Consider the following 24,507-nt stretch of genomic DNA (forward strand, 5'->3'; position numbering starts at 1 on the left):
CTGCAGCCGGTGCCGACCCCTGGGTCCCTGTAAGTCATCGTGTACCCTGGTAGCGTGACTGGGGCACACGCGGTGAGGGAGAAGAAGGTTGGGGGGAAGCAGGGTGTGGGGCTCGAGGGTAGCGTGCAGAGAGGGGGATGGAGCAGTCGGCAGTACCGTGGGTTACAGCTGATGGGGTGGGTACGGCTATTGCAGAAACATGAAGCAGCGGGACATGGATGTGAGAGGTGACGGGACGAGGGAGCAGCAGACCCTGCCCTGTTCCTGCCTGCACCGAGTGCCAGTTTGGGCCCTGGGGGAAGAGGGGGCATCTCTCACCTCCCCCGGGCCGGCATCGGGGCTCCTCGGAGCAGAACGGAGTCCCCAAACACCCTCTTCTCAGGGGCTTGGTCCCTGCTCGGGCACCCCCAGCAGCCCCTGGGCCAAGGGCAGCCCTTGCAGCGAACAAGGACAGGGCCCGTCCCTTGGGCAGCTGGGCCTGGCTCTGTCCCTGCTCTGCAACCCGTGCGCCTGGGGTCAGCCCTGAGCCCCGCACGAGCCACGAAATCTCTACAGCGCCCTTAGAGACGGTGCTGCGTCCCCACAGACGGCTTGGGCAGAGCTGGGGCTGCGCGGGGCCGTGACCGGCTGCTCCCGAGGACGGTCTGCCCCAAAACGCGGGGCTTGAAACGTGGCGTGGGCAGAGATGCTGCGTTTCACTGGACAACCCTTTCCTGCCTCCTTGAAGCCGGGATCGTGGCTTGCTTCAACCGCAGCCCATCCGATGCGGTGCTCTCCCTGACTGCGCTCAGACGGTGTCACTGGGAACCGGTGTTTTCCTGGCAGCAGCGTCGCTGCCCTGACAGGTCAGGACTCTGCCCCAACAAAGCCGCCCACGATTGCAGCGAGCTCTTAGCGCTGTCGGCTTTGGTGCTAATCGGGGTGATCCATCCCTTATCCCCGCGCCAGCGCGGCCGGGGCTGCGCACAGGGCAATAAGCTGCTCTTGGTGGCTGCGGGCCCCGGGAGAACACCAAGACACCCGATTTAGCCAGGGAGGCTGAGGTCAGGAATTAGGAAGAACATCCTTGCAAGTCCCAGCCTGGCTTTCTGCGGGGGGTGAGCGGACTCATGGCCCCCCTGGGTCACCCAGCTTCGGATCAAGAGGGGGACGGGGTTGGGGACGTGGCTGGGGACATGGTCCTCGCATCGGCGGGTGGCCCGGGTTGCGGCAGGGGAAGGGAGGGGAGCTGCCTTCTCCCATCCAAACACAGACCTTGGGTGCCGGGGAGGGGAGGCATCCTGGTTTGTCACCACGAAATTGCATCAAAATCCAGCCAGACGCGGAGGTCTGAGTCGCTGCTCTGGGCGTGCAGCTCTGGGCGTGCCCGGGAGGGTGCACGGGAGGCACCGGGCTGAACGGAGAGGAACGGACTGGTGGTGGCTTTGGCGGTCTCCAGGTAGATGTCCCAGGCATCGAGCAGTGCTTCTGCTCCAGGAGCTGCTGGGGGACTCAGCAGAGCGGCTGAGAGGTGCAGGATTTACATCCCGCGCCCCAATTCCCCGCTCCGTGCCCTTTGCTTGGCAGAAGGGAGAACACGGCTGGCGGTCGCGGGGTTTTCAGCCCCAATGCGACTCTCCCGCGGTTTGCACCGTGCGCCCGGTGGGTGCCCTTCGGATCGACGCCATCGTGCCTGGCACCTCTTTGTGGGTGGGAAAGCTCTGCCTTCCTCCACTGGCACTGTGGTGGGGGGTCCTGGGGTCCCTGTGCTGCTGCTCTGCACCCAGGGCCGCAGTGACCGCCCCCCCTCCGGTGACCATCAGTGCCAGCCCGCCCGCGGGCATTTCTACTGAAAACAGCAAGAATTGCTGTAAATAAAGGTGTGCGATGGATGGTGCTGCTGGGGCAGGAACCAGGCTCTCCCGACTGAAATTGTGGGTGTGAAACAGCCCCAGGCGGCATTTTGCTCCCCCAGCGAAGGGGCTGCTCTGCACCCCGCAGCTCCCTGGGGCACGGCCGTCCCCCCCCCAGGCAGCAGGATGGGGCAGCGGGCACGGGCTCTGCCCTGCCGCAGACCTACCCGAGCTGTTGCAGGTCTGAAACCCTTGGGCTGTGGCACTGACCCAGATTCCCCAAAATTTGGCGTACCTCGGCTTTGGCCAGGCCACCTTTAACCCAGGACGTGGGTGAGCTGCCGCCGTGACGCTGGGCTGGGGAACCTCAGAGCAGCACGTGGGACGCGGGGCGACGGCAGAGACGGGGGGGCTCCGGGGCTGAAGCTGTCCTGGGAGTAGTGGAGGAGGCTGTGTGCTGGTGGTAAAGCCTTGAGCAGAACCCAGGAGCCCTGTGGCCTCTTCCCGTGCCCTGGGCCACGCGCTTTCCCTCTGGCTAAAGCCTAGGTGTGTTTAAGCAATGCCGCATCCTTTATCAGCCGTCTCGACGGCTTCCTCTAAGAGGATTGTTGCGGTAGGTGTAATATACTTAGGGGATTGTTAGTAACAATGGCATTTCGGCAGCGTACCGGCGGCACAGGCTGCTGTCACCGTCTGTTTGGATCTCTCAGATTTACAGGACAACGTGCTCTGTAATTCAAACGTCGTTTTATGAGCTTGTTAGGAAAGCAAACACACGCACGCGGGCTCGATCCCCTTTGTACAGACTAGGCTAACGTGTGAATTCACTGCTTCATCGCTGAACTGGGGGGGAGGTGGGGAAGGGCTGGACCCGCTGCAGGCACAACGCCTGCCTGCCCACCCCTTATCCAGCCCTGGCCCCTCCATCCCCCCCCGCCAGTGCACGGTGCCCCGACACCGCGGGGATGGGCACAGCCCCTCGCACGTCTCTCCACTCACCCCCCTCCTTGTGGGTGGGCCCTCCCAAAATGGGGGGGCATCGCCCATCCGAAATGGGGGGGGGGGGGGCCCTTGCACCCTCCCCAGGATCCTCTGTGGTGGGGGCTAACCCCACCCCCCCCAGGCACCCAAAATCCTGGTGCTGCAGTCTGGTTTGGCTGCCCGTGGCACGAGCCAGCCACACGGCACGCTCGCCCACCTTTGGACTCGCTGGTGTGCGTCCAGGACAGCGTGTCCAAGTGCTGGTGGCAAGTCCCGGGGCTGCAGGAACGCTGCTGTGGGCGAGCGACCTACATGGACGGGGGAGATGGAGGTCGGTCCTGCCCCGTGCAGAGGTGTTTGCAACTCTGGGGGAGGCAGAAAGCAACTCCTGCGTCCTCCCGTCACGGTGCCGAGGGAGGACAAACCTCTCTGTGATAACTACTTGGTGTTGCTCCAAGAAACGGGGTCGAATGCGCAACCCCAGAGTCCTGCACATCCTGTGCCACGTGGCCTGCGGGACCTGGGCGATGCACCGGGGCCGGAGAGGGACCGATCCGCACCCCGCTCCTGAGTCTGCCCAATTTTGGGAGTCATTTCACGTGCCGGTGAATCAGGAACAGTGTCCCACAGGCGGGAGCTGGGTGAGGCTGGGGAGGTGATGTCAGCAGCCGTAGAGGTGACCTGGTTGAAAGGGGGAAATTACTTAACAGAAGAAAACGTTTGCTGAAATACTGACAGAGAAGATGCCTGCGGGTGCTGCCAGCCCCGGGAACTCGGCCCAGGAGCCAGAAGCATCCTTGAGCTGGCATCTCTGAAGTGCAGCTGGGTACCGAGAGACCAGAGACATCCTGAGATACCACCGGTAATCAAAAAACCGAGGAACTGTAACAGCAGTTTATGGTCTGAAAAGGTGCAAAATAGTCTGGAAAAAGGGGGAAACATCTTGAGAAAGTAAGAATCGGTAACTGCCACTGGCTGTTCCAACCGTGAGAGCAGGAAAACAGTCTGGAAAAATAAAAGTTGGTCAGAGAGAACAGAAAACATCATCATCTCTTGGCTGTTCCAGGTGCAAATTAGAAATTAAGAGCATAGATATTGGCTGCTCAAAGTGTTGGTGTCCTACGCCCTCTTATGTCTCTATGATATAAAAATAACTTAATTCTTACCCAAAAGGAGCTTCTCTCTCTGAGAACTTCTCATGCTGCACAGAACTTTTCCCTTTCCTGCAGGAACTTTCTAGGAGAACTTGGACCCTCGCTGAGGACGCCTGGCTGACACCAAACTCCAAACTCCGTGACACGGAGCAGCTTCGCAGTGACGGTGTTATTTCAGTGGTCCCGCTCTGGGGCCCGTGCTGGGCTTGATTCCTTTTGTCCTGCCACTCGGGATCCTTCTGGGATCTAACGCGCTTGACATAGCAAACTTATATACTATATATGTCTGTGCATATAAGTAATCTATCGTAAGTATCTCCAGTGTTATATTATTTATAAGTTTGCTTCACTAGTGATAAGATTGTAGTCATCCATAATATTATATATATTTGATTGCTGCTATTATTGATTGCTGCCATTACTGATTGTTGCTATTAATTGATTTTTGCTATAATTAATTGCTGCTATACTATTGAATGCTGATAATAATACTGTAAATTGTAATAGCTGGATACATATATATTCACTTTATTAATTACAGGTATACTTGCTAGAAGTGATTTTTGTGGTATTTGTGGCAATATGTAACAGAGAAATTTGGAGATCAAGGTTCCATGTCCTTGCGTATTGGGGGATCCTACGGACCCACGGTCACAATTTCTGCACACTCACACGCCAGGAAACCCTTTAGGTCGTGACACGGGGTCAGGCTGGGTTTGGGGTCCTGCAGCGGTTGGGTGGGGGGTGCATGCTCGGCTGGGGCATGTCCCGCGTCTCTCTGGGGATATCTCTCGGTGAAACAGCTCCCGTGGAGCGTGATCAGGCGCGTCCTCGGTGCAGGAGCCCAGCAGCCGTGCAGGAGGGGCTGCCGAGGGGCTCCATGCCCCCCAGCTGCTGCTTTGCTCATGGTTTGTGCTGCCTCGCAGCTTGTCCTTGCAAAACTTGTTCCTTCACTGCACTTTTCCTGCTCCCTCTGGCCTCAGCCCGAATTGCTGCATTGCTCACGACCCATGCACATCCGTGCTGCAATGGGTGATTGGCAACGATAACGGCAAAGCTTGGCTCATGGCGATGGGCACACCGGTTCCACCGCCTCCAAAACAGCGCGGCTGCTGCAGAAAGCAGCTCAGGACTGACTGGTGCAAGCCCGGGCGGCGGCATCGGCTGTTGCTGAGGAGCAGAGATGCTGCCGGAGGAAATTTCACCTCTTTGGGAAGCACTCAGATGCTGGGAGATGACAAAAGTGCCCTGAAGGGTTTTGCTTGATCTGTCCGGATCCTGTAAACAGGGGTCAGTGAAGGCTGGAGACCAGAGCGCGGGGGAGCGTTGAGGGACAGCAGGACTGGGACAGCAGAGAGCTCGGCACCTACTGGCACCGCAGGAGGGACCGGCTGCTGCCACCCCATGTCCCACCATGGGCTCACCCGGCCCCTCGCTATGTGCCTCGTGCTGCTGGGCCGGGCTGGTCCCATGTCCCCAAGACCCCACCCGTCCCAGTGTTGAGAAATTCTTTTACCAAACAATGATCAGCTTTGAATTTAACAAGGCCTATGAGTGATTAATGTGTACGGAGAAGATATCCTAACCTTGAGAATAGAAACACCCTGGCAGGATTGCCCAAACAGGGTTGATGATAAGGAAAAACAGCTTGGCCAGACAACAGAGTTGGGAAACATCCAAGGAGAAGAAATTGTCCTCAAGACCATAAAAGGGAAAAAGGAGTGGGGGGCTAACTCCCCAAACGACCACCGACGACCACCTGAGACCCCCGCGCATGTGTAGTGTAGTTTTGCAACAACAGCATTATGTAAATGTACTAGATAGGCAGAGAGGCAGAGACTTCTTGGAAAATGTATCAATATTCATGTCTTTAAGGTATAAAAAGGATGAAATTTTGTTTTAGAGTATGCACGATAGGCGGAGCTATCCCCCGTGCATCTGGCGCTGTACTAAAGAATGTCTGCTTTCTAATACTAAAAATGGAGTATTGGAGAGTTTATTATCCCATATTTGGTGACACCAGAGCATCCCAGAGCTCCGGGCAGCTGGGACATCACCCAGTAGGTCAGGAGAAGACAGAGAGAGGGTGCTGGGTCAATCCCGTCCCACAGCAGCCCCCACAGGCCAGCTGATATTTCCCCCCCTAGATGGAAGCCCCGTGGAGGATGATGGTGGGAAAGCAGCTGTGGTGGGAAAGCTGCCTCAGCAAGGAAGCTGTCCTGGGAGAGAGAGGACGTGGGTCATGGTGTCACCAGCTCAGGGCTCCTCAGGAACCAGCCCTCCATCACCAACATGGAGGAGCTCACCAGATCCATGATGGAGTCCCTGGACATAACCCAAATCTGCCTCGACCTGCTGCATATGCTGAAGGCAACTCAGGATGACGGCGCTGATACCCTGTGCGAGGCCGTGAAGAAAGAATATCTGGTCTGCCTGCAGTGCCACCGATTCTTCACTGGCAGCTGCCCGCACTGCAGCCAGCCCGCAGCAGAACAGGACCTGCCCACACTGGCTGCCGTCCTCTACGCCATGAACCTCCTGGTGCGCGAGGAGGTCTCACAGCTGGAACTGCGGCTGGGCTTGGAGCTGGCCGTCGGCGGGGAGCCGCTCCACGCGTGGGAGGTCACCTGGCTGCTCCCCCAAACGGCCCCCGAGAGATGCTGCAGGGCCTGCAAGGCGCCTCTGCCCAGGAGCCCTGGGGACAGCGAGGGCTCGCAGGCATGGCTCCCCGTCCTCGGGGCCCAGGGACCCCCAAAGGGACAAGCGGGACCGGCCAGGCAGGACGCGAGGCAGGCGTGGGCAAAGCGCTGGGCTGCCGGCAGCGCGGCCCTGCAGCCGGCTGTGCCGGGGGAGTCTGTCCCCGGCCTGGGCCCGGTGTGGCCCCTGCCCCCGTGGGCACATCCCCCCCAGTCTCGGGCCCTGGACAGGCTGCAGAGAGCTGGGAGGGAGCCCCTGCCCTGGGTGGGCTACAAGGGCCTGGGGCAGGGGCCCAGGCTGCAGCACGCCTGGCAGTCCTGGGCCAAACTGAAGACCAGCGTGCGCAGGGGCGTCAGGGACGAGCAGGGCCGCGCGTGGAGAGGAGGGAGCTCAGCACCCAGCGGCACCCCGACAGGGGACCGGGCGCTGCCGTTCGATCTCCGCTTTAAGGTCGACGCGCTCTTCCACTCCATGGTGATGGAGGCGTAAGGAGCAGCGGCAAGGAAAGGTGGGACTGGGAGGAGCGTGGGCCGGGTGAGCCCAGCGTGGGGGACGGGGGCGGGACGGGGCTGTCTGGTGCAGCCATCGCAGCCGTGGGGTTCGGGAGGGGTTTCTGGAGGATGAGATGCCGCGATCCGGGAGCGCTGGGATGACGGTGAGAGACGCTGAGGGAACTGCTGGGAGGGAAAGCATGTGTGGAGAGGCAGGATCCGGCACAGGAGGCACAGGACCCTGATGCGCGGAAGAGACCGGGGCTGTGGTCCCCGAGACATCGCTGTCTGCCTGCTGCCGTCCTGCCCAGAGGGGAAGGCAGGGACGTGCCGGGTTTGCAGCTGAGGGACCAGTTTTCCCAACTGGGAGAACAGGCTGTGACTGGGAAGCAACAGGGCAAAATGAGGGAAGGAGGAAAGGGCTCCAGCCAGCGACGGGTCCCCTCCCCACTAATGCGAGACCTCGGCGGAGAACCCAGAAGTGAAAGCCGATTTTTATTGACTGATTAAAACAGTAGTATCCTAAAAACATCCCCAAGACCTCTTCAATTCAATGAGGGTCTTGCACACTTGAAGCTGAGAAAGGTAGCTTTTCAACAGCTGAATATTGCAGTGAGCTGAGAAAAGAGCCCTTCCCTAATACACACGGCGAGAAAGACTCCAGCCGCAATACCTATCATTCCAAACAAAATAAACTGAGAATCAAGAAGGCCACAGGGAGCTCACACCACGGCAGAGAACCTGGCTCCCTGTGAGCCCCCAGGGATGTCCGGGCACCACCAGCTCTGGGTCGGTAACCTTGGGAAGATGTTTGAGCTGCTGGACACTTCCCTGCCACTGCCAGAGCCGTGGGGAGGGAAGGGCAGGGTCTGCCCCTTGCACAGTCCAGGGCTCTCTGCAGGGACTAGGCAGCTGCTGGGACACGGTGCTCGGTGGCCCCTGCACCGGGATCAGTGACGTCCAGGGCTAGGAGGGTGTCAGGGACAGTGATGGCAGCAGGGACAGGCGTTGGGGCCGCTCCGTGACTTCTCCCCACACTGGCTGGGCTGGCATGTCCCCAGCTGTCCCAGGTGCCTGCTTCATCCTTGTTTCGGAATGTCCCTCCATCGAGCTTTTCGGGAGCGCTCCCATGGCTCCAGCGATGCAGTCCCAGCTCTCCCTCCCCTTCCCCTGGAGCTGCGGACTGAGCTCACCGGGACGCCACCGGCCATGGCCCCAGTGGGCAAAGGGCCCCCAGACTTTGTGCCCCGCAGCAGCCAGCTGCGCACCTCTACCAGCCCTGGTGAGGGATGCTCAGCCTCGGGATGGACGCCGTCCTCCAGCCCCACATCTCTGGGACTAAAGCCAGGCATGGGACCCACAGAGGAGGAATGCAAAAGAGGAGGCCAAGCAGCAGCAGGAGCGAGGAGATGTCCTGCGAGGCTGCGGGGAGGAGAAGGGCATGGGGTTGGGGAAGGTGCTGGCGTGGGGCTGGGGATGTGGGGGAGGCTCCCATGCTTCATGCTCCCAGCAGCTTCTTGACCATGTAGCCTGGCATGCTGTAGAGAAAGAGGGCGATCATGATGAGGAGCAACAGGGCCAGCACGATTTTGATGATGAGCCACTTGTAGCGTGTGCAGATGAGGTATTTGATGGACTTGAGTGGATTCAGGAACCAGATGAAGGACGTGTCCGGGCGGCTGGAGGGGAAGCAAATACCCATCATTAATGCTGTGGCCATGGAGAAGGGATGCACAGCAGGCACTGCAACAACGGACACGGTGGGCAAAGGGAGGCACAGGATCCCCTTCCCTGGGTAAACCTGCACAGAGTGAAAGAGCCCAACCAGGAGGATCAGGAGGGTGGAGAAGGGGAGTCAGCATGACATGTGCCAGATGGAGTAATGCAGGTTTGTGAGGGAGTGTGAGGATTCCAGTCGAAGCTGGAATGTGGTGGTGAGGACTGGAGGGGAGGAGGAGGTGGTGGGAGGCCAAGGAAAGGGGATGGAGCCAAGAAGAGAGGCAGAGGAGGAACAGAGTAAGGAAAAGCAGTGGGGCAGTGAATAGAGATGGCTCTGCCCATAACCCTCACTACTACATCCCCCAGTGCGACCCTTCCTCATCTCCCCATGCCAGGCTCCCTCCCACCCCACAGCATCTCCCAGAAGCCCAGGTGCCTGCTGGGGAGTGAGGTTTCCTCCTTACTTGGGTTTCTCCAGCGGATCAGGCTCATTGCGAGCCAGCCCCGCAGGGGATTTCTCTGCCTCCTCTGCCGTCAGAAGGTGCAGTTCAGCCTCGACTTTCCCCTGTAGGGAGCAGAGACTTGTGCTGAGACCTAGGCAATGCTCCCCACCTCAGCCCCCCAAGACGTAGTGACGCAAGGGATCTGAGGGAACAGAGGCAAGTACGGAGGGGGGGGTGGTGGTGGGGTGGAGGGTGTCTGCAAAGAGTGCAGTCCCCAGAATGCAAAATCCCTCCCTTTTCCCCATCCTTACGGTGACCTCCAGCTCATCATTCTCATCTCTGGCCACGAACGGCCACCAGCCCTTCACTCGCTTCTGCTTGAAGATGGAGACCATGGGCAGCTCTGCCTCATTCGTCACCATCTCCAGGCTGCACTGTTTCGATGTCTTGGCTCCCCGGGGGAAGCGGTTCAGGTCCAGCTCGATGGCCCCTGGCAGGAGAAAGGGGAGCACAGATGTTGGCACCCCCAAAATGCTGAGTCCTTGGCTGGAGGTGGGCTGGGCCCAGCATCTCCTGCCCTAGGGAGCAATTCTGAAACTAGCTCTGGGAATTAAAAAGCCAACATCTTTGCTGCAGGCCAACATTTTTGCCTTTGAACGTCAGCAGTGGAGAGAAGGGCTCTCATCCTACCTGCTCTTACCAGCAGCATCTAAAGGGGCTTGTAGGGTGTTGTGGACTTGAGGAGCAGGGCTGCTCTTCCAGGGTTGTTCCTGTATAGGCTTTGTCTCATCTCACTCTGCTCCCTACTTGTCCAGCCATGGGGTCTCTGCCGACTGCCCCATTGCCCCAGCTTAGCGGACCCCCGGCTTACCGAGGAAATCGTCGGCCGAGAAGTGGTCAGCATCCCAGACCTGCAGGGTGAGGCGAGCTGGGATCTTGTACTCGGTTTCATCCCAGGAGAACATGGACTCCTTCTTGGAGATGACGATCTTCTCCTCCGCCATCAGGTAGTCAAAGGGGAAGATGTAGCGCCAGTTGAAATTGCCTTCACCAGTGAGCGAGTGGTAATGGACATCGGTGTCTTGCTTGTCCTCCTGCTGACCCTTCAGCCACCTGCAGGGACCAGAGGGGTGAGAGCGCTGGCACATGTTACAGGAGGGAGGAGAGGGCACAGGACCATCCTGTGCGTGCAGCCAGGATGTCTCCAGGACAGACTGCAAGGACCCAAAAGCCGTGAGCAATGGGCTGGGACTACTCAAACCACCACAGCAGCATCTCTGAGGGGTGGCATGGACACGGGGGCAGGAGGGCCATAGAAGGAACAGGGTGGGTTGAGAGCAAGAAATGCAAGAAGGTTGTCAGGGGTCTTTCTCTGGGCAGGGACATGTTAAAGAGGTGGACAGGGGCAAGGAGCATTGCTGGGGAGTTGAGCAGAAGGATGTTCCCATTGAATCACAGGCTGCTTTGGGTGGGAAGGGACTTCCCAGCCCACCCAGTGCCACCCCTGCCATGGGCAGGGACACCCTCCACTAGCCCAGCTTGCCCAAAGCCCCATCCAACCTGGCCTTGAACACTGCCAGGGAGCCAGGGGCAGCCCCAGCTTCTCTGGGCACCCTGTGCCAGGGCCTCAGCACCCTCACAGGGAAGGATTTCTGCCTCACATCCCATCTCCATCTCCCCTCCTGCAGCTTCAGGCCATGCCCCTTGGCCTGTCACTCCCTGCCCTTGTCACCCTCCAGCTTTCTTGTTGCACTGGTGGAGTGGACAGGCCCAGGGGTGGCTGCAGAGACCTTCTCACTCCACCACGGAGTAGTTAAGCCTCCCCTGATGGCAGCAGTCTGTGCAGAGGCAGCTCAGTCCACGCTGGTCACCACAGGCTCCCTGGGTCAGGGCACATCTATCTGAGCCCGTCAGAGGTATTTAGGGCTTGCTGCAGGCTCTGCTTGAGGATGGGGTTGGCTCTGCTGACCCAAGCGCCCAGCTCAGACAGGCATCGTGGGCACCGTGACACTGGAGACAGTGGGGTCCCAGTCAGTCATAGAATCATAGAATCATTTTGGTTGGAAAAGACCTTTAAGATCATCAAGCCCCACCATTAACCATGCCCACCTTATCATCGCATGTGCTTGTGCCCTCAATTTTCTGCCTCCAGTGAGCAGGATTCCCAGAGCAAAAGGGACACGGAGGATGGTCCACACCAGCAAGTCTGGTCCCCAGCAGAACACAGCTTTGTTTTAAAGACTGTGTGTGCCCCCAGACCCTTTCTCTGACAAGCCAAGGTGTCTCCGTTCCCCAGGGTGCTCTCAGGTTTTCGTGTGTCTGTGTGTCCCAAGGGGCTGCAGCCGGCAGGGACATGACTCCATGCTCAGGCACCCAATGCAGGGTTGTTCTCTCGGGCTCTGGTCGTGCTGATGCCTTGCTCTGCCCCGCAAAACACAAAGGTCAAGTGATCGCCCACCAAATAGATGGGGAAGGGCTGGAGCATCTCAGATTCAGAGCCAGTGAAGAAAAGCTACTGGGCTGATAGGACCTGAGATACCAAAACAGAGCCAGTTTTCCGAGAGCGGCACGAGGTGCAAGCAGAGGAACCTGGCCTGAGCTGGCCAGGCTGCAGAGGAAGCACCCACCAGTTTAACAGACTGGTGGGAAATCACTGTGTAGTCAGTCGCCAGCCTGAAATGCCGTTGCATTGGTTTGAGGTCCTGTAAAGAACTGGGGCATGAGCAGGTCCCCTCATCTCTGTACGGGCAAGTTTTGGAAGGGACCTTCCCCTACTGCTGAGTGCGAGTGAAGCGGAGATGGGAATTCATCACAGTTTGGCTCCAGATGCTGGAATTGGAGGTTGCAGGGCTGAAATGCCAAGTGGGGGCATCAGGAAAAGCACAAAAAGGAGGAGGTGGGCAGACAGGACCAAGCAGCGAGGCCTCAGCCATTACCCCCTGACATAGATGTCAGACATCTTCTCTCCCGCCAGGAAACCATCATCTTCCAAAACCACCTCATCGGTGTTCCAGATAATAACCCGCAGCTCAAAGCTGGGCGGCCAGGCCAGGCACACGCAGCAGGTCGTGCAGCCAAAAGAGAGAGATGGAGAGGCAAGAAACACAGCACAGAAGACAATGGCAGCGTTGGCGCTATCTGACCCTGCACCACAGTCCACGTCATACCCCCCTTCCCCACTCCAACCCTCCCCGAGGGACCCCAGCGAGCACTAGCACCCCCAAACCCAGATTGAAGCAGAGGAGGTGATGCTGGCATGCCACGCTGTACCTACCCCCTGACAAAAATGTCACTGGATTTCTCGCCAGTGAAGTAGTCATCGTCCTCCAGGATGACCTCGTCTGTGTTCCACACTATCACTCTAAGCTCATATCTGGCAGGAGGAAGGGAGACAAGGAGGTGAGGCATAGGGGCAGGGGAAGGGGCAGGAGGGAACGGGGTGACGCTGCCAGAAACTGGGGTCAGGCACTGAGACCGCAGGGAACTGCTCACAGGGATGTCATCTGAGGGATCATGAGGGCAGGAACAGGAGCGGGATCTCCATGGGAGCTCAGAGCCTAGGCAGGGTGAGCACAGCAGCAAGGGCAGCTTTACCTCCCTCCGCTCTGAGCGTCTGCAAGGTCCAAGCCAAAGGCTTGAGGGGACAGCCCAGGCTTGGTCTTTGGTAGATTTGTGGCTAAAACGGGGTCTGCAAAACATTCTTAGTCCAGCTCTCTTCCTGGTTTCCCCACCTTACTGAGCAGGGCTGTCCACCCCTAGAAATGGGGGGAGATTTGTTGCTGCCTTCAGAAGTGAACCCTGCTCCTGTGTGCAGGGCAGCTCGCTGGGCATCACAGTCCTTAGAATCACAGAATTGTTTTGGTTGGAAAAGACTTTTAAGATCACTGAGTCCAACCATTAACCTCACCCTGCCAGGCCCACCACTAACCCATGTCCCCAAGCACCACATCTCCACGTCTTTTCAATCCCTCCAGGGATGGGGACTCCGCCACTTCCCTGGGCAGCCTGTCCCAGGGCTTGACAACCCTTTGGGGGAAGAAATTTTTCCTAATCTAAGGACTCCAGCAGGTTCAGAGACTCTGAGATATTCCCAGCACCGCCTTTTGTGTGCATCAACCCAGGGTTTCCCAGTTCAGCTTGGTTGGGAATGTTGGTGATAAAGCAAGCAGCTCCGGTGGGAGCAGAAGCCAGATTCCTCGCAGGGCACAGCTGCAATGTGGGAAGGCTGGAGGAAGGCTGGGGGACGGTGGCAGAGAAACGCAGCCTTGCAGCCACAAGCACAACACATCGCTAGAAGTACCAGGGAGTCCTACAGGCGAGAGGAAGGGGATCTGCAGCTTCTTTAACCCACCTCCTCTGGTATGTCCCTCTGGCAATGTGCTGGCTGAGCCCAGCTGTGGGACTCCTGCCATCTCCTCCAGCCCCAGCCTCCTCCTGTCTGCACCCGTGGGTGGGGGCTTGTCCCGTGCTGTGCCTCTCCAGCACCCTGCACCTACAGCTACTGTCAGGCGGTGCCCGGTGCTCCCAGCAAAGACAGGGGAGATGGCGTAACCTTGCTTGAAACTATCTACCTGCAGACCCCTTCTTCAGCCAATCAATAGGAACATCTCAGCTCCAGCTCATGGCTCACTGCTGAGCATGGCTGTCCTGCAGGCAACCCTCTGCTTTTCCAGTCTGTGCTGGTGTCTGGACCTTACCCCTGGCCGCAGCTTTCCTGTGGGTGCCTGCCCTGGTGTTCACAGCCCATCTGCAGCCCGCTGGGATCCAGGAACATTCTCTCCATCCAAGTCATCATCTGCTGTGCACGGGAGTGCAAGAGGCTCCCACCAAGATGCCCAGTGCTGTCCCCATATCCCAGCCCTGGGGGTGGGAAAAGGGGCCCAAGGACACAGTCTAGCAGGGTAAGGCAGGGCTAGGAGGGATGCTGAGGGAAGAAATGTTTTTCTTCTCTCTCAGTGAGTTGGGAGAGGGCAGGGTGGGAAGGGAAGAGCTCTTTATTACACTGCCTGTTGCCTGTTCTGTCCTGCTTGGATTGACCAACTCTGTCCTAGTAACCTTCCCTGGGCTCCGGCCACGCTGGGCAACCCTCACCTCCTGGAAAGGACCCGTCCAAACTGCTCAGGGATGCCTTACCCTGGGCTAACCCTGCCCCTACCTGGGAGGGGGTCAGGGCTGGTCTGCCCCGGCTCTGTGCCGGGGACTGGGTAACAATTTAATTTCCTGGTCTACACAGACGAGAGAGATGGGGAGCTGCAGGGGGTGGAACAGGCGGGATACCACCCTTCAGGAGCAGCTCTGGAAGAGGAAGACATCACTCGATGCTTCCAGTTTTGGGATCTCTGGAAGTGCCAGCATGGCTGAGGTACCCAGACAGTGGGCTGGGCTGGGCAATGGAGCAGCAGCAGTTGAGGGGAGAGGCAGGGCTCCATCCCCAGCCTTGAGTTTTCCCTGGGGTTGGTTGGCTGGGAGGTTCCTTACTTCTTTGGTTTCCTGGGGGAAATATCAGTGGCAGGGCCAGGTGCTGGCATGTCCATGGGGAACATGTCCACCCACATCTCCAGGCGACCCTGCAAGGTTGGAGAGGTGCAGTCAGCTCCCCTTGTCCCTCCCTGCCCATCCCACCCGGCAGCATCCTCCCCCTCCAGCTCCTCTTGCCCTTCAACATCAGTCTGGCCGTGCCAGATGTGGGGCAGGGCCTGCAGCACTGAACCCTGCCAGATGTGGAGCAGGGCAGGGCTCCTGCATGTCATGAGTCCATTTCCACCCCCTGCAGAAGTGTCTCCTGGCACGGTCGAGGTGCACAGGCATGGGGGAGTCAGGGGACCAGGGGACTTGGGGGTATGACACGGATGCAGGCTGGAGCAGGAGAGGCACTGAAGGTTTAGTCTGCTAGGGTCAGCAGGTGACTGTTAAGGGCTGTTGATGCCAAGGTGCCACTCTGTGCTGGGTGCCTTCCCCACCTCTGCTGCCCACAACAAGGTGGGTGAGGGCTGGTCTGGCCAGCTGACATCTCTGCTCCCCCCTTGGAGGATCTGCGGGCCCTGCAGCATGGGCTGCCTCTGCTTCTGCTCTGGGACTTTGAGGACCTGCTCGATGCCCGGCTTGTCAGGGTTCAGCAGCGGCCGCGTCTCCACGTGCTCGGGGACCAGCTTGCAGCCTGCCCGTGGGATGTCCTCCCAGTGGCGCAGCACAGTCAGGGCCAGGTGTTCATCTGTCTGCTTCTTCTGACCTGCGTGGGCAAAGGCAGGGCTGAGCTTGGAGAACTGGGCAGAGACACCAGGGACAGCAAACAACCCTGATCCTCCACCCCTACTTCAAGGGCACAGAACTGCCTGCTACCTACTCCTCTCCATTTCCTTGTGTACACTTTGTCTTTCAGCCAATGCTTCCTAACTCCACTCTTTCTCCTCTCTCTAACCCTAGTCATTTACAGAAGATCCAGATCCCCTGCCAGTCTGCATTTTCCCAGGCTGAACAAGCTCCGTGTCCATGGACCATGTTCTCCTCTTCTGCACCACTCCTGGCTTGCCTTCATCTTTCTTGAACACATGTGAGCACATTGGGCCACAACCATTGTTTGGGGATGCAGTTACATGGAGTATGGCTTCCTAAACCCTGGAAAAGCCAGGGTGGGCTGTCTTCGTTGCTCTCCTTGGGCATACACTGCCAGGAGGAAGTTTTCAAAGGTAGCTTTGGTGATCCTATGCCACAGACACCCATGAGTGATTCTGAGAGCAACCCACTGGCCTGGGTGGTCTAAAAGATGCTAACTGGTCACATACTGGAAGGTCCATTTAAGGTGGTGGATGGAGAGTGATTGCAGTGCTACTTTAGGGTGATGGGGCCACTACATCTGTCTCCAGTCCAGGATGATGAGGGGACACCCCAGCCCCTGGTCCCCTCCACAACCTTCATCCCATGGGGCAGGTACCATTTTCATCCTCAATCTCCGTGGGGCCGGTGAAGACCCTGTTGGCAACTTTCACTCTTCCTCCTGGCCCAAAGTGCGGCCCATCCACTTTGCCCTCTTTGCACAGCTTGGACAGGATTTGGGAGGGCTTCATGGGGTCACGCCAGGTGTTATAACCATGTCTGTGAATAGGAGGGCAAGGTCAGTGAAGTAGTAGGAAGATTTGGAGGAAGAAGCAATTTTGTTCCCCTCTGCCAGCAAAACAAGTGCTGCCATCATGAAGGACCCGGGATTCACAGGGGAAAGATCTGAGGCAGAAAGCACGAACCTTCAGAGCAGACCAGGTCCCTCTGTGCCCCCTCTCTACACTTTGCTAACACCCTTCCACCCCACCCCCTTTACTCTGTGCTGACCCAGATCTGAAATTCCCAGTGCATCCCACTTGACTCCTGATGTTCGGCATTGCTCCTTTGGCCCTGCTGCTATTTCAGCTCTGGTCTCACCCCTCTACCCAGTCCCACCAGTGCTCCTCAGTCCATTCCTCCCTGCCCTGGGCTCTTTACAACCCACTCCACTGCTGCCATGCTGTGCTGGTCACAAAGCCTGTCTTAAGAGTGAGGGTACAGCACAGACTCCTCCATAAACTCCTTCATTTAGGAGATTCCTGCAGGAGATCTAGGCTTGGTGTGGAAGATGAGATAGGCACGGGTCCAGGCAGAGGTTTGGACAGGGAAAGCTTTGCTCGTACATGGAGTAGGTCTGTGACACCCCACAGGTAGCTCGGTGCTTGCTGTAGTAGCGGTTCTCCAGATCAATCTTGGTCTCTCCAATGAGATCGTCAGTCCCCACCAAGTCCCAGTCGTACACCGCCACTGTCAGCATGGACTCCATGGGGAAGGTGGCCTCGATGTCAAAGGATCTAGGCCAGGGGAAAGCAGGTAAGGGGAAAGAGAAAAGCTATTGAAGAAGGTTTGGCTGCTACTCAGGACAGACACATGGGCGAGGTGGGTCTGCTCCAGTCTGTGGACAGTGTTTAATTTGCATCTACCACTGCAGGACATTCAAGGTAGGGGGTTTTAATTAAATCTCTGCATGGGTTGTTTCAGACCCAGCAGCCCTAGAGAGGCGGTGGCACAGGGTGATTGCTTGACCTGGACATCAACAGCCCTGAAACTAAGTTTGTGTGTCACTGGAGATCCAGGCCATACTGGAATCCAAGCCTAATGATTCCTAAAGTAGGTACTTACTCTTGATGAGATATGGACATCTCTTAAATGCCCTTTTCTACATTGACCATACAGCTGGCAAAGAGGGACGGATGGCTGAAATGAGCATGCTCTACACTGCTCGCAAGGGAAGTTCTGTGCGATGAGTCCTGTCTTTTGAGCCCAAGCAGCAACTATGGGACGGCCAGGGTGCAGGTCTGAGGGCTTGGCTCAGGCTTAGCTCACCCCTTCCAGGTGCAGACAGTTAACAGGGCTGGGGCAACTCACTTTCCAAAGACAGGGTTCAGCTGCTTGGAGATGTAGTTCTCCTTGTCTTTGATGTCTGTCTTCCCCAGCTTGATGGCAATATAGGGGTCGGCTTTCCCATTGATGTCAGCCGGGTGAAGGTCCGTGGCCTGTAGGGAACAGTTGAGATACAACAGTGACATCCACAGTAGTGAAGAATTCAGGGCTGGCCCTATTCTCCATCCCTGAGACCATCTGGCCCTGCCTGGCCATAGGCACGTGGCTAAGCTCTTTGGTCATCCTAAACAGACATAACCACAGTCGTCTTTGGCATCTCTCTCATCAGTGGAAAGAAATAGGCTCCTCTGAAGAAAGACCCAGAACAGCAACCTGACCAAGATGTCAAGAAGACTTCCCCCTTCCCCTCTTGTTCTCTTCACTCACTCCATTAGGACCAAGGGCTTCTGGCTTCTCCCCACAAAGGGGGAGAGTATCCCCAAACTCTCCAGTCCCAACTTCCATCATGGCACACAAGTGCAGATGGCCGTGCTGGGACACATTCAGCCAATCCTGGTTGTTGGTGGTGCTGACCACGCTGGTGTCTACCATTGCAGCCTCAGTCTGTTGGTGATGGACGGGAGACTCGTTATGCCGCTGGGCAATGGGATGCAGCACTGGATGGAGAATCAGGATAGTGGGAAATGTAGCCAAAAGTAGGTTGCATTTGTAAAACACTGGGACAAGGTGGTGACAAAGAGCAGCCCAGGTGCTTTTAGCAGGACTGAGATGCCTCTCGAGTGCCTGGCTACAGTACCTCACCCACATGTCAGGAAAGGACTTTTTCCAGAGCACACTCCATATAAAGGAATGTGCATTAGCTGGATCACATCAATAATCACTTGGTGCATGTTCAAAGAGGTGCCATGCCCTTCAGCCAGGTCTGTTAGACCCTGCCAGCTCCCATTCTGCTCTGCTCGTACTTCACTGAGGTGTTGTGGCTATGTAAGGAACCAGCACCTTGCAGTGCAGGCTGATCCAAATTATTCACTTGAGTTAAGCCCTAGGACAGACACATCAGTCCATCCTGCATACCAGAAGAGAGGTCTCTGGATCTGGCAGGAGCTTGGATCTGGCTTGCTCCCAGTGCATGGAGCACACAGCTATGGAGACACCATTCAAATCCCCATCAATGAATTGCTTCAGTCCTCATGCTGCATCCTTGGCCCTGATGCACTGAGTGCTAAAAAGCGACATCCCTACAGCTTTGGGACCAGTTCCTGGGTGTGCGCCGTGGAAGGGAGCGCAGGATCACGCCTTAACACACCACACGATTATACTCACCCGCACAATATAGACTCGGACCAGCACATTGATGGGGTCGTTGCTGGGGATCCCCTGGAACATGCCGAAGTTGGGGTCGTATCCTGCCTCCTTGGTGACATCGTCAGGGAGCGGCACTTTGTAGACACACATGGAGCCCTGGTGCGAGGGAGTGCACAGCCCTGTGAGACTCCTGCTGCCCAGGGGCTCAGGATAAGCAGACCTATCCCAAACCACCCTTCCTGAGGACCCAGTCAATATCCTTCTTTCTAGCCATGACAGGCCAGATCTGGAAATTTCCTCTACCTCACAAGGGCCTCTTCAGGGGTTGCAACCATGAGCAGAGAAATTGGACAAAGGGAAGGAGACCTGCAGAGGAATCAAACTAGCAAGGTGCTCATGGGCAGGGATTTCCAAGCGTAAAACAGGACAGGAGGACAAAAGCAATGGGAATAAAAGGGTTGACAAGGGATGGGCTGGAAAACCTGGGAACTACCACATGAAACACTGCTGATTTCTATGCTCCCCAAACATCTGATCCTAAGGTGGGGAACTGCCGGCTCATCTACTCTGCTAAGCAAACAAAGGGCAAAAATGGCATCAACAGGCTTCATCTGGCCAGGATCACATCATCAAAAGGGTTCTTGTTCAAGAATCTTATAGCTGACAGATGTGCTCCTACATTGCCTGGGGACTGGCAATGGTGCAAATGGCCGTCAGCCTAGGTGACTGGTATTGGTGAAAAATGGTTCACAGAGATAACCCGGGGCATGACTTATTTGCCCACAGTGGGCAAAAAAGAGGATTTGCTTTTCCCTTGGCCTTCTGTAAGAATCATCAAGGATCTATTTGCCTGCAGATCACCACCTCTGTGGATGCGCTCTTTAAAGCTATCTGATTTCTGGGGCTGTCCTTGGAGGTTTACCCTCCTTGCAAGGTGCCAGCAGCTGGGTCAATGTACATTGGTTTATATTGCATCCAACCCCTTCCTGCTAAACCAGCTTTAGCAGGGAAACCTGTTGGCAAGTGCTTCCTAAGCTGCCCCCTGCCCTGGCCCAACTCAGCAACCAAACTCACTTTGAACCTCCCCACTATCCGCTCCTCTTCTGTTGCATTGTCATCGTTGTCCCCAATCTTCCCACGGAGCAGGTTGAAGGTGTGCAGCCAGTCCTCGAAGTTATCAAACTCTGTTTCCAGCTCTTTGTTGAAGACCTGAGATGACAGAAAGTTAAAGGGGGAGAATTAGGTAAAAAACAGGAAAAAAAAATTGAGGAAAAGATAGGGTGACTACCTGAGTCAACTCAGGGAACATGGACACCTCAGTGCCCAATTCTCTAGGAAGGAAAAGGATCTTCACGTCATTGTGATGAAGCTTGATGCATACAAGCAGAAGCTCAGCCGAATGGGTGAGGCATCTGTCCCCGCTCTGTGCAAGACCCAGGTTCAAACCCCTTCTGAACCCCAGAATCACAGACTACGTTAATCCTAACAAACACCATGGGCCAGTATGTTGAACCAAAGCCCATCCCTGCCCTGAGTCCTGGCTGAGCCAACCCTAGCCAGGCTGGAAAACTCTCCCCTCCATCCAGGGCACATCCAGGCTGCCCCAAGAATGATCCTATCTCAGGAAAAACCCTGTTCTGTGAAGCTCGTTACCTCTGACTCCTTCAAACTATGGAGGGAAGCTGGCAGTCCCAAGGCACATCTCACCTAGGGTTAAATACCCCTCAGATAGATAGGCAAGGTGCCTCAGGCAGGGTTGATCCATCCTGCTCTCATCTCCCAGACGGCTGGGACTGCCATCCTGCCAGACTTCCAGCCTGCCACTGAGCAGGCGGGGTCTCCTCCTCCCCTGCCAACACACACACACCTTCAGTTCATCAATCTTCTGCTTGTTCTTCTTCTCAGGAAGCTCAGGGACTGACTGTTGCTTCTTCTTCTTGTCGTCTTTGGGTGCCTTGTACTTCTCCTTGTTCTTCGCCTGACCCTTGGAGCCTTTCATGGGAGAGTCATCAAGTTTGATTTCTGAGTCCGAGGGGAAGTGGCAGGGAGGAGGAGATGGAAATGAGGGTGAGGAGGGGTGGAGGATACAGGAAGGGGTGACTTGATCAAAATCCTTCAAACAGGAGCATGAAAGCTGACAGTGCTAGTGCCTGCAACTCCCACCCCAGCCCTCTCCTGTCTATCCTTGTCTCTGGCCACTGCTGCCCAGGTGACAGCATCTCCAGGAGCCCAGAAACCTCTGTGCAGGGAGCTTCCAGAGCTGACCTGAGCAGAAGTCATTTGGAGGGCTACAAAACATGGACTGAAAGTGCTAGGCTCTGGCTAGCTTCAGCAGCAGTGAGAAGACCTGATCCTGCCCACAGTATCTCCTTTTCTTCCTTCTACTGGAGACTTTTCCTGCTGTATGCAGCCTGGAGAATAAAACCCCAGCCTGGGTATTGCAGAGGGGACAGTGCTTGATGCTCAGCACCAGAGCACAGGCTGCTGCCCATAAAGAGGTGTTGCCCATGACCAGCTGCAAGGACAGGTTGTTACGGTCTGTATTCAGAGCAACCAACGGCCAGGGACATCAACTACACTGGGAACAGGCTGCCTGGAAAGGCACGTTCCAAGAAAAACCTCTCCCACCCCTCCACAATCCCCATTTCTCACTGCCTCTGCCAGCTTTCATGACTGCCGGGCAATGCAGATGGGGACAGACAGATGACAACAGACAAAGACTTAATGTGGAAGAGAAGGGAGGAAGGAATGGGAGTGCCAAGGGGAAATGGACCCTTCACAGAAGACAGGAATAAAACAATGGGGGACAGAAGACACCCCCCAGCAGCTCTGCCATGATAGCAAGCCCAGGAAGAAGCTGCTCAGAGTTGTCTCCAAGCTCAGCAAGACCTGGCCTCATCTTTCTCGTCATATCAAGACTAGTCTTCCAAAAGAAACCAGGCTCTTTATTTTTCTCAGCTAATGGATTTTGCATTGTCCAGGCATGACAGCAACCCACTGTCATGGGGACACGGGACATATGGAGGGCATGGATGAAGGTCCTTGGGGAAACCCCTCCAAGCCCTGCTGGTGGGACTGGCAAGGAGCCTCCAGGCTGCAATTGGACAAAGTCACCCTTGACCAACACATCCCAACTCATCAGTATTCTTGGCCCACATCACTTGTGGTACAAAATTTATCTCACCCAACTTTAGATGTATGCAGCTCCCCATCTGACTTCCTTCAGAGGAAAACACATTTAGGGCACAGTTCAGCTGATCGTAACAAAGTATTGAAAATAGGTCAGAGAACTTCCCCTAAAAGTACATATTTTTCTTCACTGCCTGTGCTAGAGCAGCAGATAAGGAGGCCTCTACATGCAAGTAAAAACACTCAGGTTAGATGAATCCCAGACCTTTTGCCTGGTTGAATCTTCTCTTGCAAAACTGGAGAAAAATTTAAAAAAATGAGGATGGAAAACCCCATGAAGGTGATCTAGAAGTGTCTATTACTTGGTGTGCTCCACAGACATCAGGCACAGAATCCTATAGCTAACACAGCTGCATGGCCAAAGCGATGGGACTTCCAATGACATATTAACATGTCATTGCACAAAAATGTCCTCGGACATTAACATGGATCCTGGTCATTAGTTTGCATTACTTGGACATGACCTTCCTCCCAGCATGGATGGGTTGGAGGCTGCCACAATACCATGCTCTGATTTGGATTCACCTGGCATCAGCATCTTAGCCCTACACCGCCCACACCAGGCTTGCATTCACAAAAGTTCATCCTTCACGGGGATATACAACACATCTGGTTCAGTAGAAGAGCAACGGCGTGCTCCAAAAGGGGTGTTCAAGCACCAAAAGGAGTCCTGGTCCTACCTTTCCCCGCCATGTCTCTCTCTTGTTCGTGATCTGCTTACCCTCTGCAATCTCCATGTCTTCCTTCTCCTCTGCTTCCGCTGCGGCTGCTTCCTGCTGCCGGAGTTGCTGGGGGAGAAATGAAGCAAAGAGAGAGTGGGTGCTTGTGCCGAGGTCTCTGTGCTCACTGGAAGTGCCCATTTCAGGGTCACAGCTCTCTCTTCCCATCTGAGCAGCGCTGGAGAAATCAAAGTTGCTGAGCACAGCCTTGCACACTGATGCTGTTAAATACCTATGTCCGAGTACAAACCAGGGCACCCAGAGTGCACCCAAGGAAGAAGAATCCTGCTCAGCTCTGCCGAGTTAAAAAAAAGCATTGCCGACAGTCGGGCAAGGTTAGCGAGGAAAGCAGCACAGCCCCAAGCATTTGGAAGCAGCTGGAAATAGGTGAGATCACGCAGGCAGGAAACATTTTCCTCTCCCCTCCCCTACATAGACCCCTCCTCCGCTCTGCACCCACCTCCTTCATAGTCTCAATTGAAGCAAAATACTTGGACCACCAGTCCAGCATGCTCTCGTCTGGCTCCTCCTCTTCTACTTCCTCTCCTCCTCCTCCTTTCTTCTTCTTTTTCTTTTTCTCCTTCTCTTCCTCAGACTGCAGGGACAAGGGAAGCAAAGGCAGAGAGGAAGAGGGATCAGCCAGAAGTGAAACGTCTCTTGAAGTGCAAAGGTGGTGGGTGAGGCACCCGAGAAGGCACATCCCTCCGGCCTGGGTGGCCTCGTTAACACCTTCCCCCATTTACAGCCTCAGAGACGGAGGCACAGAGCAGCAACGATGCCCGAGGCTCCAGAGAGACACAGAGTCCCAAGACATCCCCTCCTGTCCATCACCCCTTTCATCCATGCGTTTTCCAGGCTACAGCACCTGAATCTCACCCGGTAGCAATCCTCGCTCTGCCCGGCAAAGCACCCTGGGTCCACTCAGAGGTGCAATAAAGCCTTTTGCAGCTGGTATCTGGTTGTGCTGGGAATAACCAGCATCTTTCCCACAGCCTGCTCCTCCTGGGACTGAGAAGTGCTGGCCCCAAAGAGCTTCTCGGTCCTCAAGGACCAGGCCACAGCCATATCTATTGATTAGACAACGCTGCTCTGTCTCTGCCGTGGGATGAAGGGGTGCCGGTCCTGATCTATCTCGGGGTTGGTGAGGACACATGGTCTGTTGAAAGCTGCACAGAAGGGTTGGATAGGGAGTGGAGGGTTGGGAGCAGGGATGTGGAGCAGATCCATCACTTACCACGTCAACCTTCACCACTGCATCGGAGTTCTGCCGCCCGGGGTGGAAGGGAACAGGGAGAGGGAGAGCAGGTTAGCAGCGCAGCCTCTGCTGAGTACAAATACACACTGGCACACGCATGCGTTAGAAGTCACAGGCAGCTGCCCAGGGATGAAGGAACCGAACGCCTTGAATGAAGAACCCTGGCTGGAAAAGCTCCGCATACAGGGGAGATGTCTGCTGTGACACACCAAACCCATCTCCGCGTGGGAGACTTCTCTCTTGCACTCTGCTGAGGGAGAACCGCAGTCCCGGACAGCGAGGGACCGGGTCTGGAAAGACACCTTGGCCTTCAGCGTGGATAATGCCTCTTCTCTCGTGGAGC

The 24,507-nt window shown here is 56.3% G+C and overlaps 1 protein-coding gene across 12 annotated transcripts in view; it reads right to left on the reverse strand.

Annotated features, from left to right (window-relative positions):
* Positions 1 to 7,642: 7,642 nt before the first annotated feature.
* Positions 7,643 to 24,507, reverse strand: part of OTOF (otoferlin) — a 114,728-nt gene continuing 97,863 nt past the window's right edge. For 5 of the 12 annotated variants that reach the window (XM_054819285.1, XM_054819282.1, XM_054819279.1 and 2 more), the window contains 16 exons: positions 24,144 to 24,173; positions 23,370 to 23,504; positions 22,912 to 22,978; positions 20,869 to 21,023; positions 20,076 to 20,210; positions 19,020 to 19,157; positions 17,721 to 17,848; positions 16,976 to 17,146; positions 16,249 to 16,409; positions 15,404 to 15,546; positions 14,796 to 14,884; positions 12,592 to 12,690; positions 10,189 to 10,430; positions 9,629 to 9,807; positions 9,339 to 9,439; positions 7,643 to 8,834 (listed from right to left, as the gene is read on the reverse strand). In XM_054819285.1, the coding sequence (XP_054675260.1) occupies positions 8,654 to 8,834; positions 9,339 to 9,439; positions 9,629 to 9,807; positions 10,189 to 10,430; positions 12,592 to 12,690; positions 14,796 to 14,884; positions 15,404 to 15,546; positions 16,249 to 16,409; positions 16,976 to 17,146; positions 17,721 to 17,848; positions 19,020 to 19,157; positions 20,076 to 20,210; positions 20,869 to 21,023; positions 22,912 to 22,978; positions 23,370 to 23,504; positions 24,144 to 24,173 (2,154 nt within the window). In that variant the 3' untranslated portion in view covers positions 7,643 to 8,653. The remainder of the gene's footprint in view (positions 8,835 to 9,338; positions 9,440 to 9,628; positions 9,808 to 10,188; positions 10,431 to 12,591; positions 12,691 to 14,795; positions 14,885 to 15,403; positions 15,547 to 16,248; positions 16,410 to 16,975; positions 17,147 to 17,720; positions 17,849 to 19,019; positions 19,158 to 20,075; positions 20,211 to 20,868; positions 21,024 to 22,911; positions 22,979 to 23,369; positions 23,505 to 24,143; positions 24,174 to 24,507) is intronic. The other 7 variants (XM_054819288.1, XM_054819286.1, XM_054819284.1 and 4 more) reach the window with 4 other exon arrangements.

This window comes from Grus americana, chromosome 3, assembly GCF_028858705.1.
Source record: "Grus americana isolate bGruAme1 chromosome 3, bGruAme1.mat, whole genome shotgun sequence".
Taxonomy (NCBI): Eukaryota; Metazoa; Chordata; class Aves; order Gruiformes; family Gruidae; genus Grus; species Grus americana.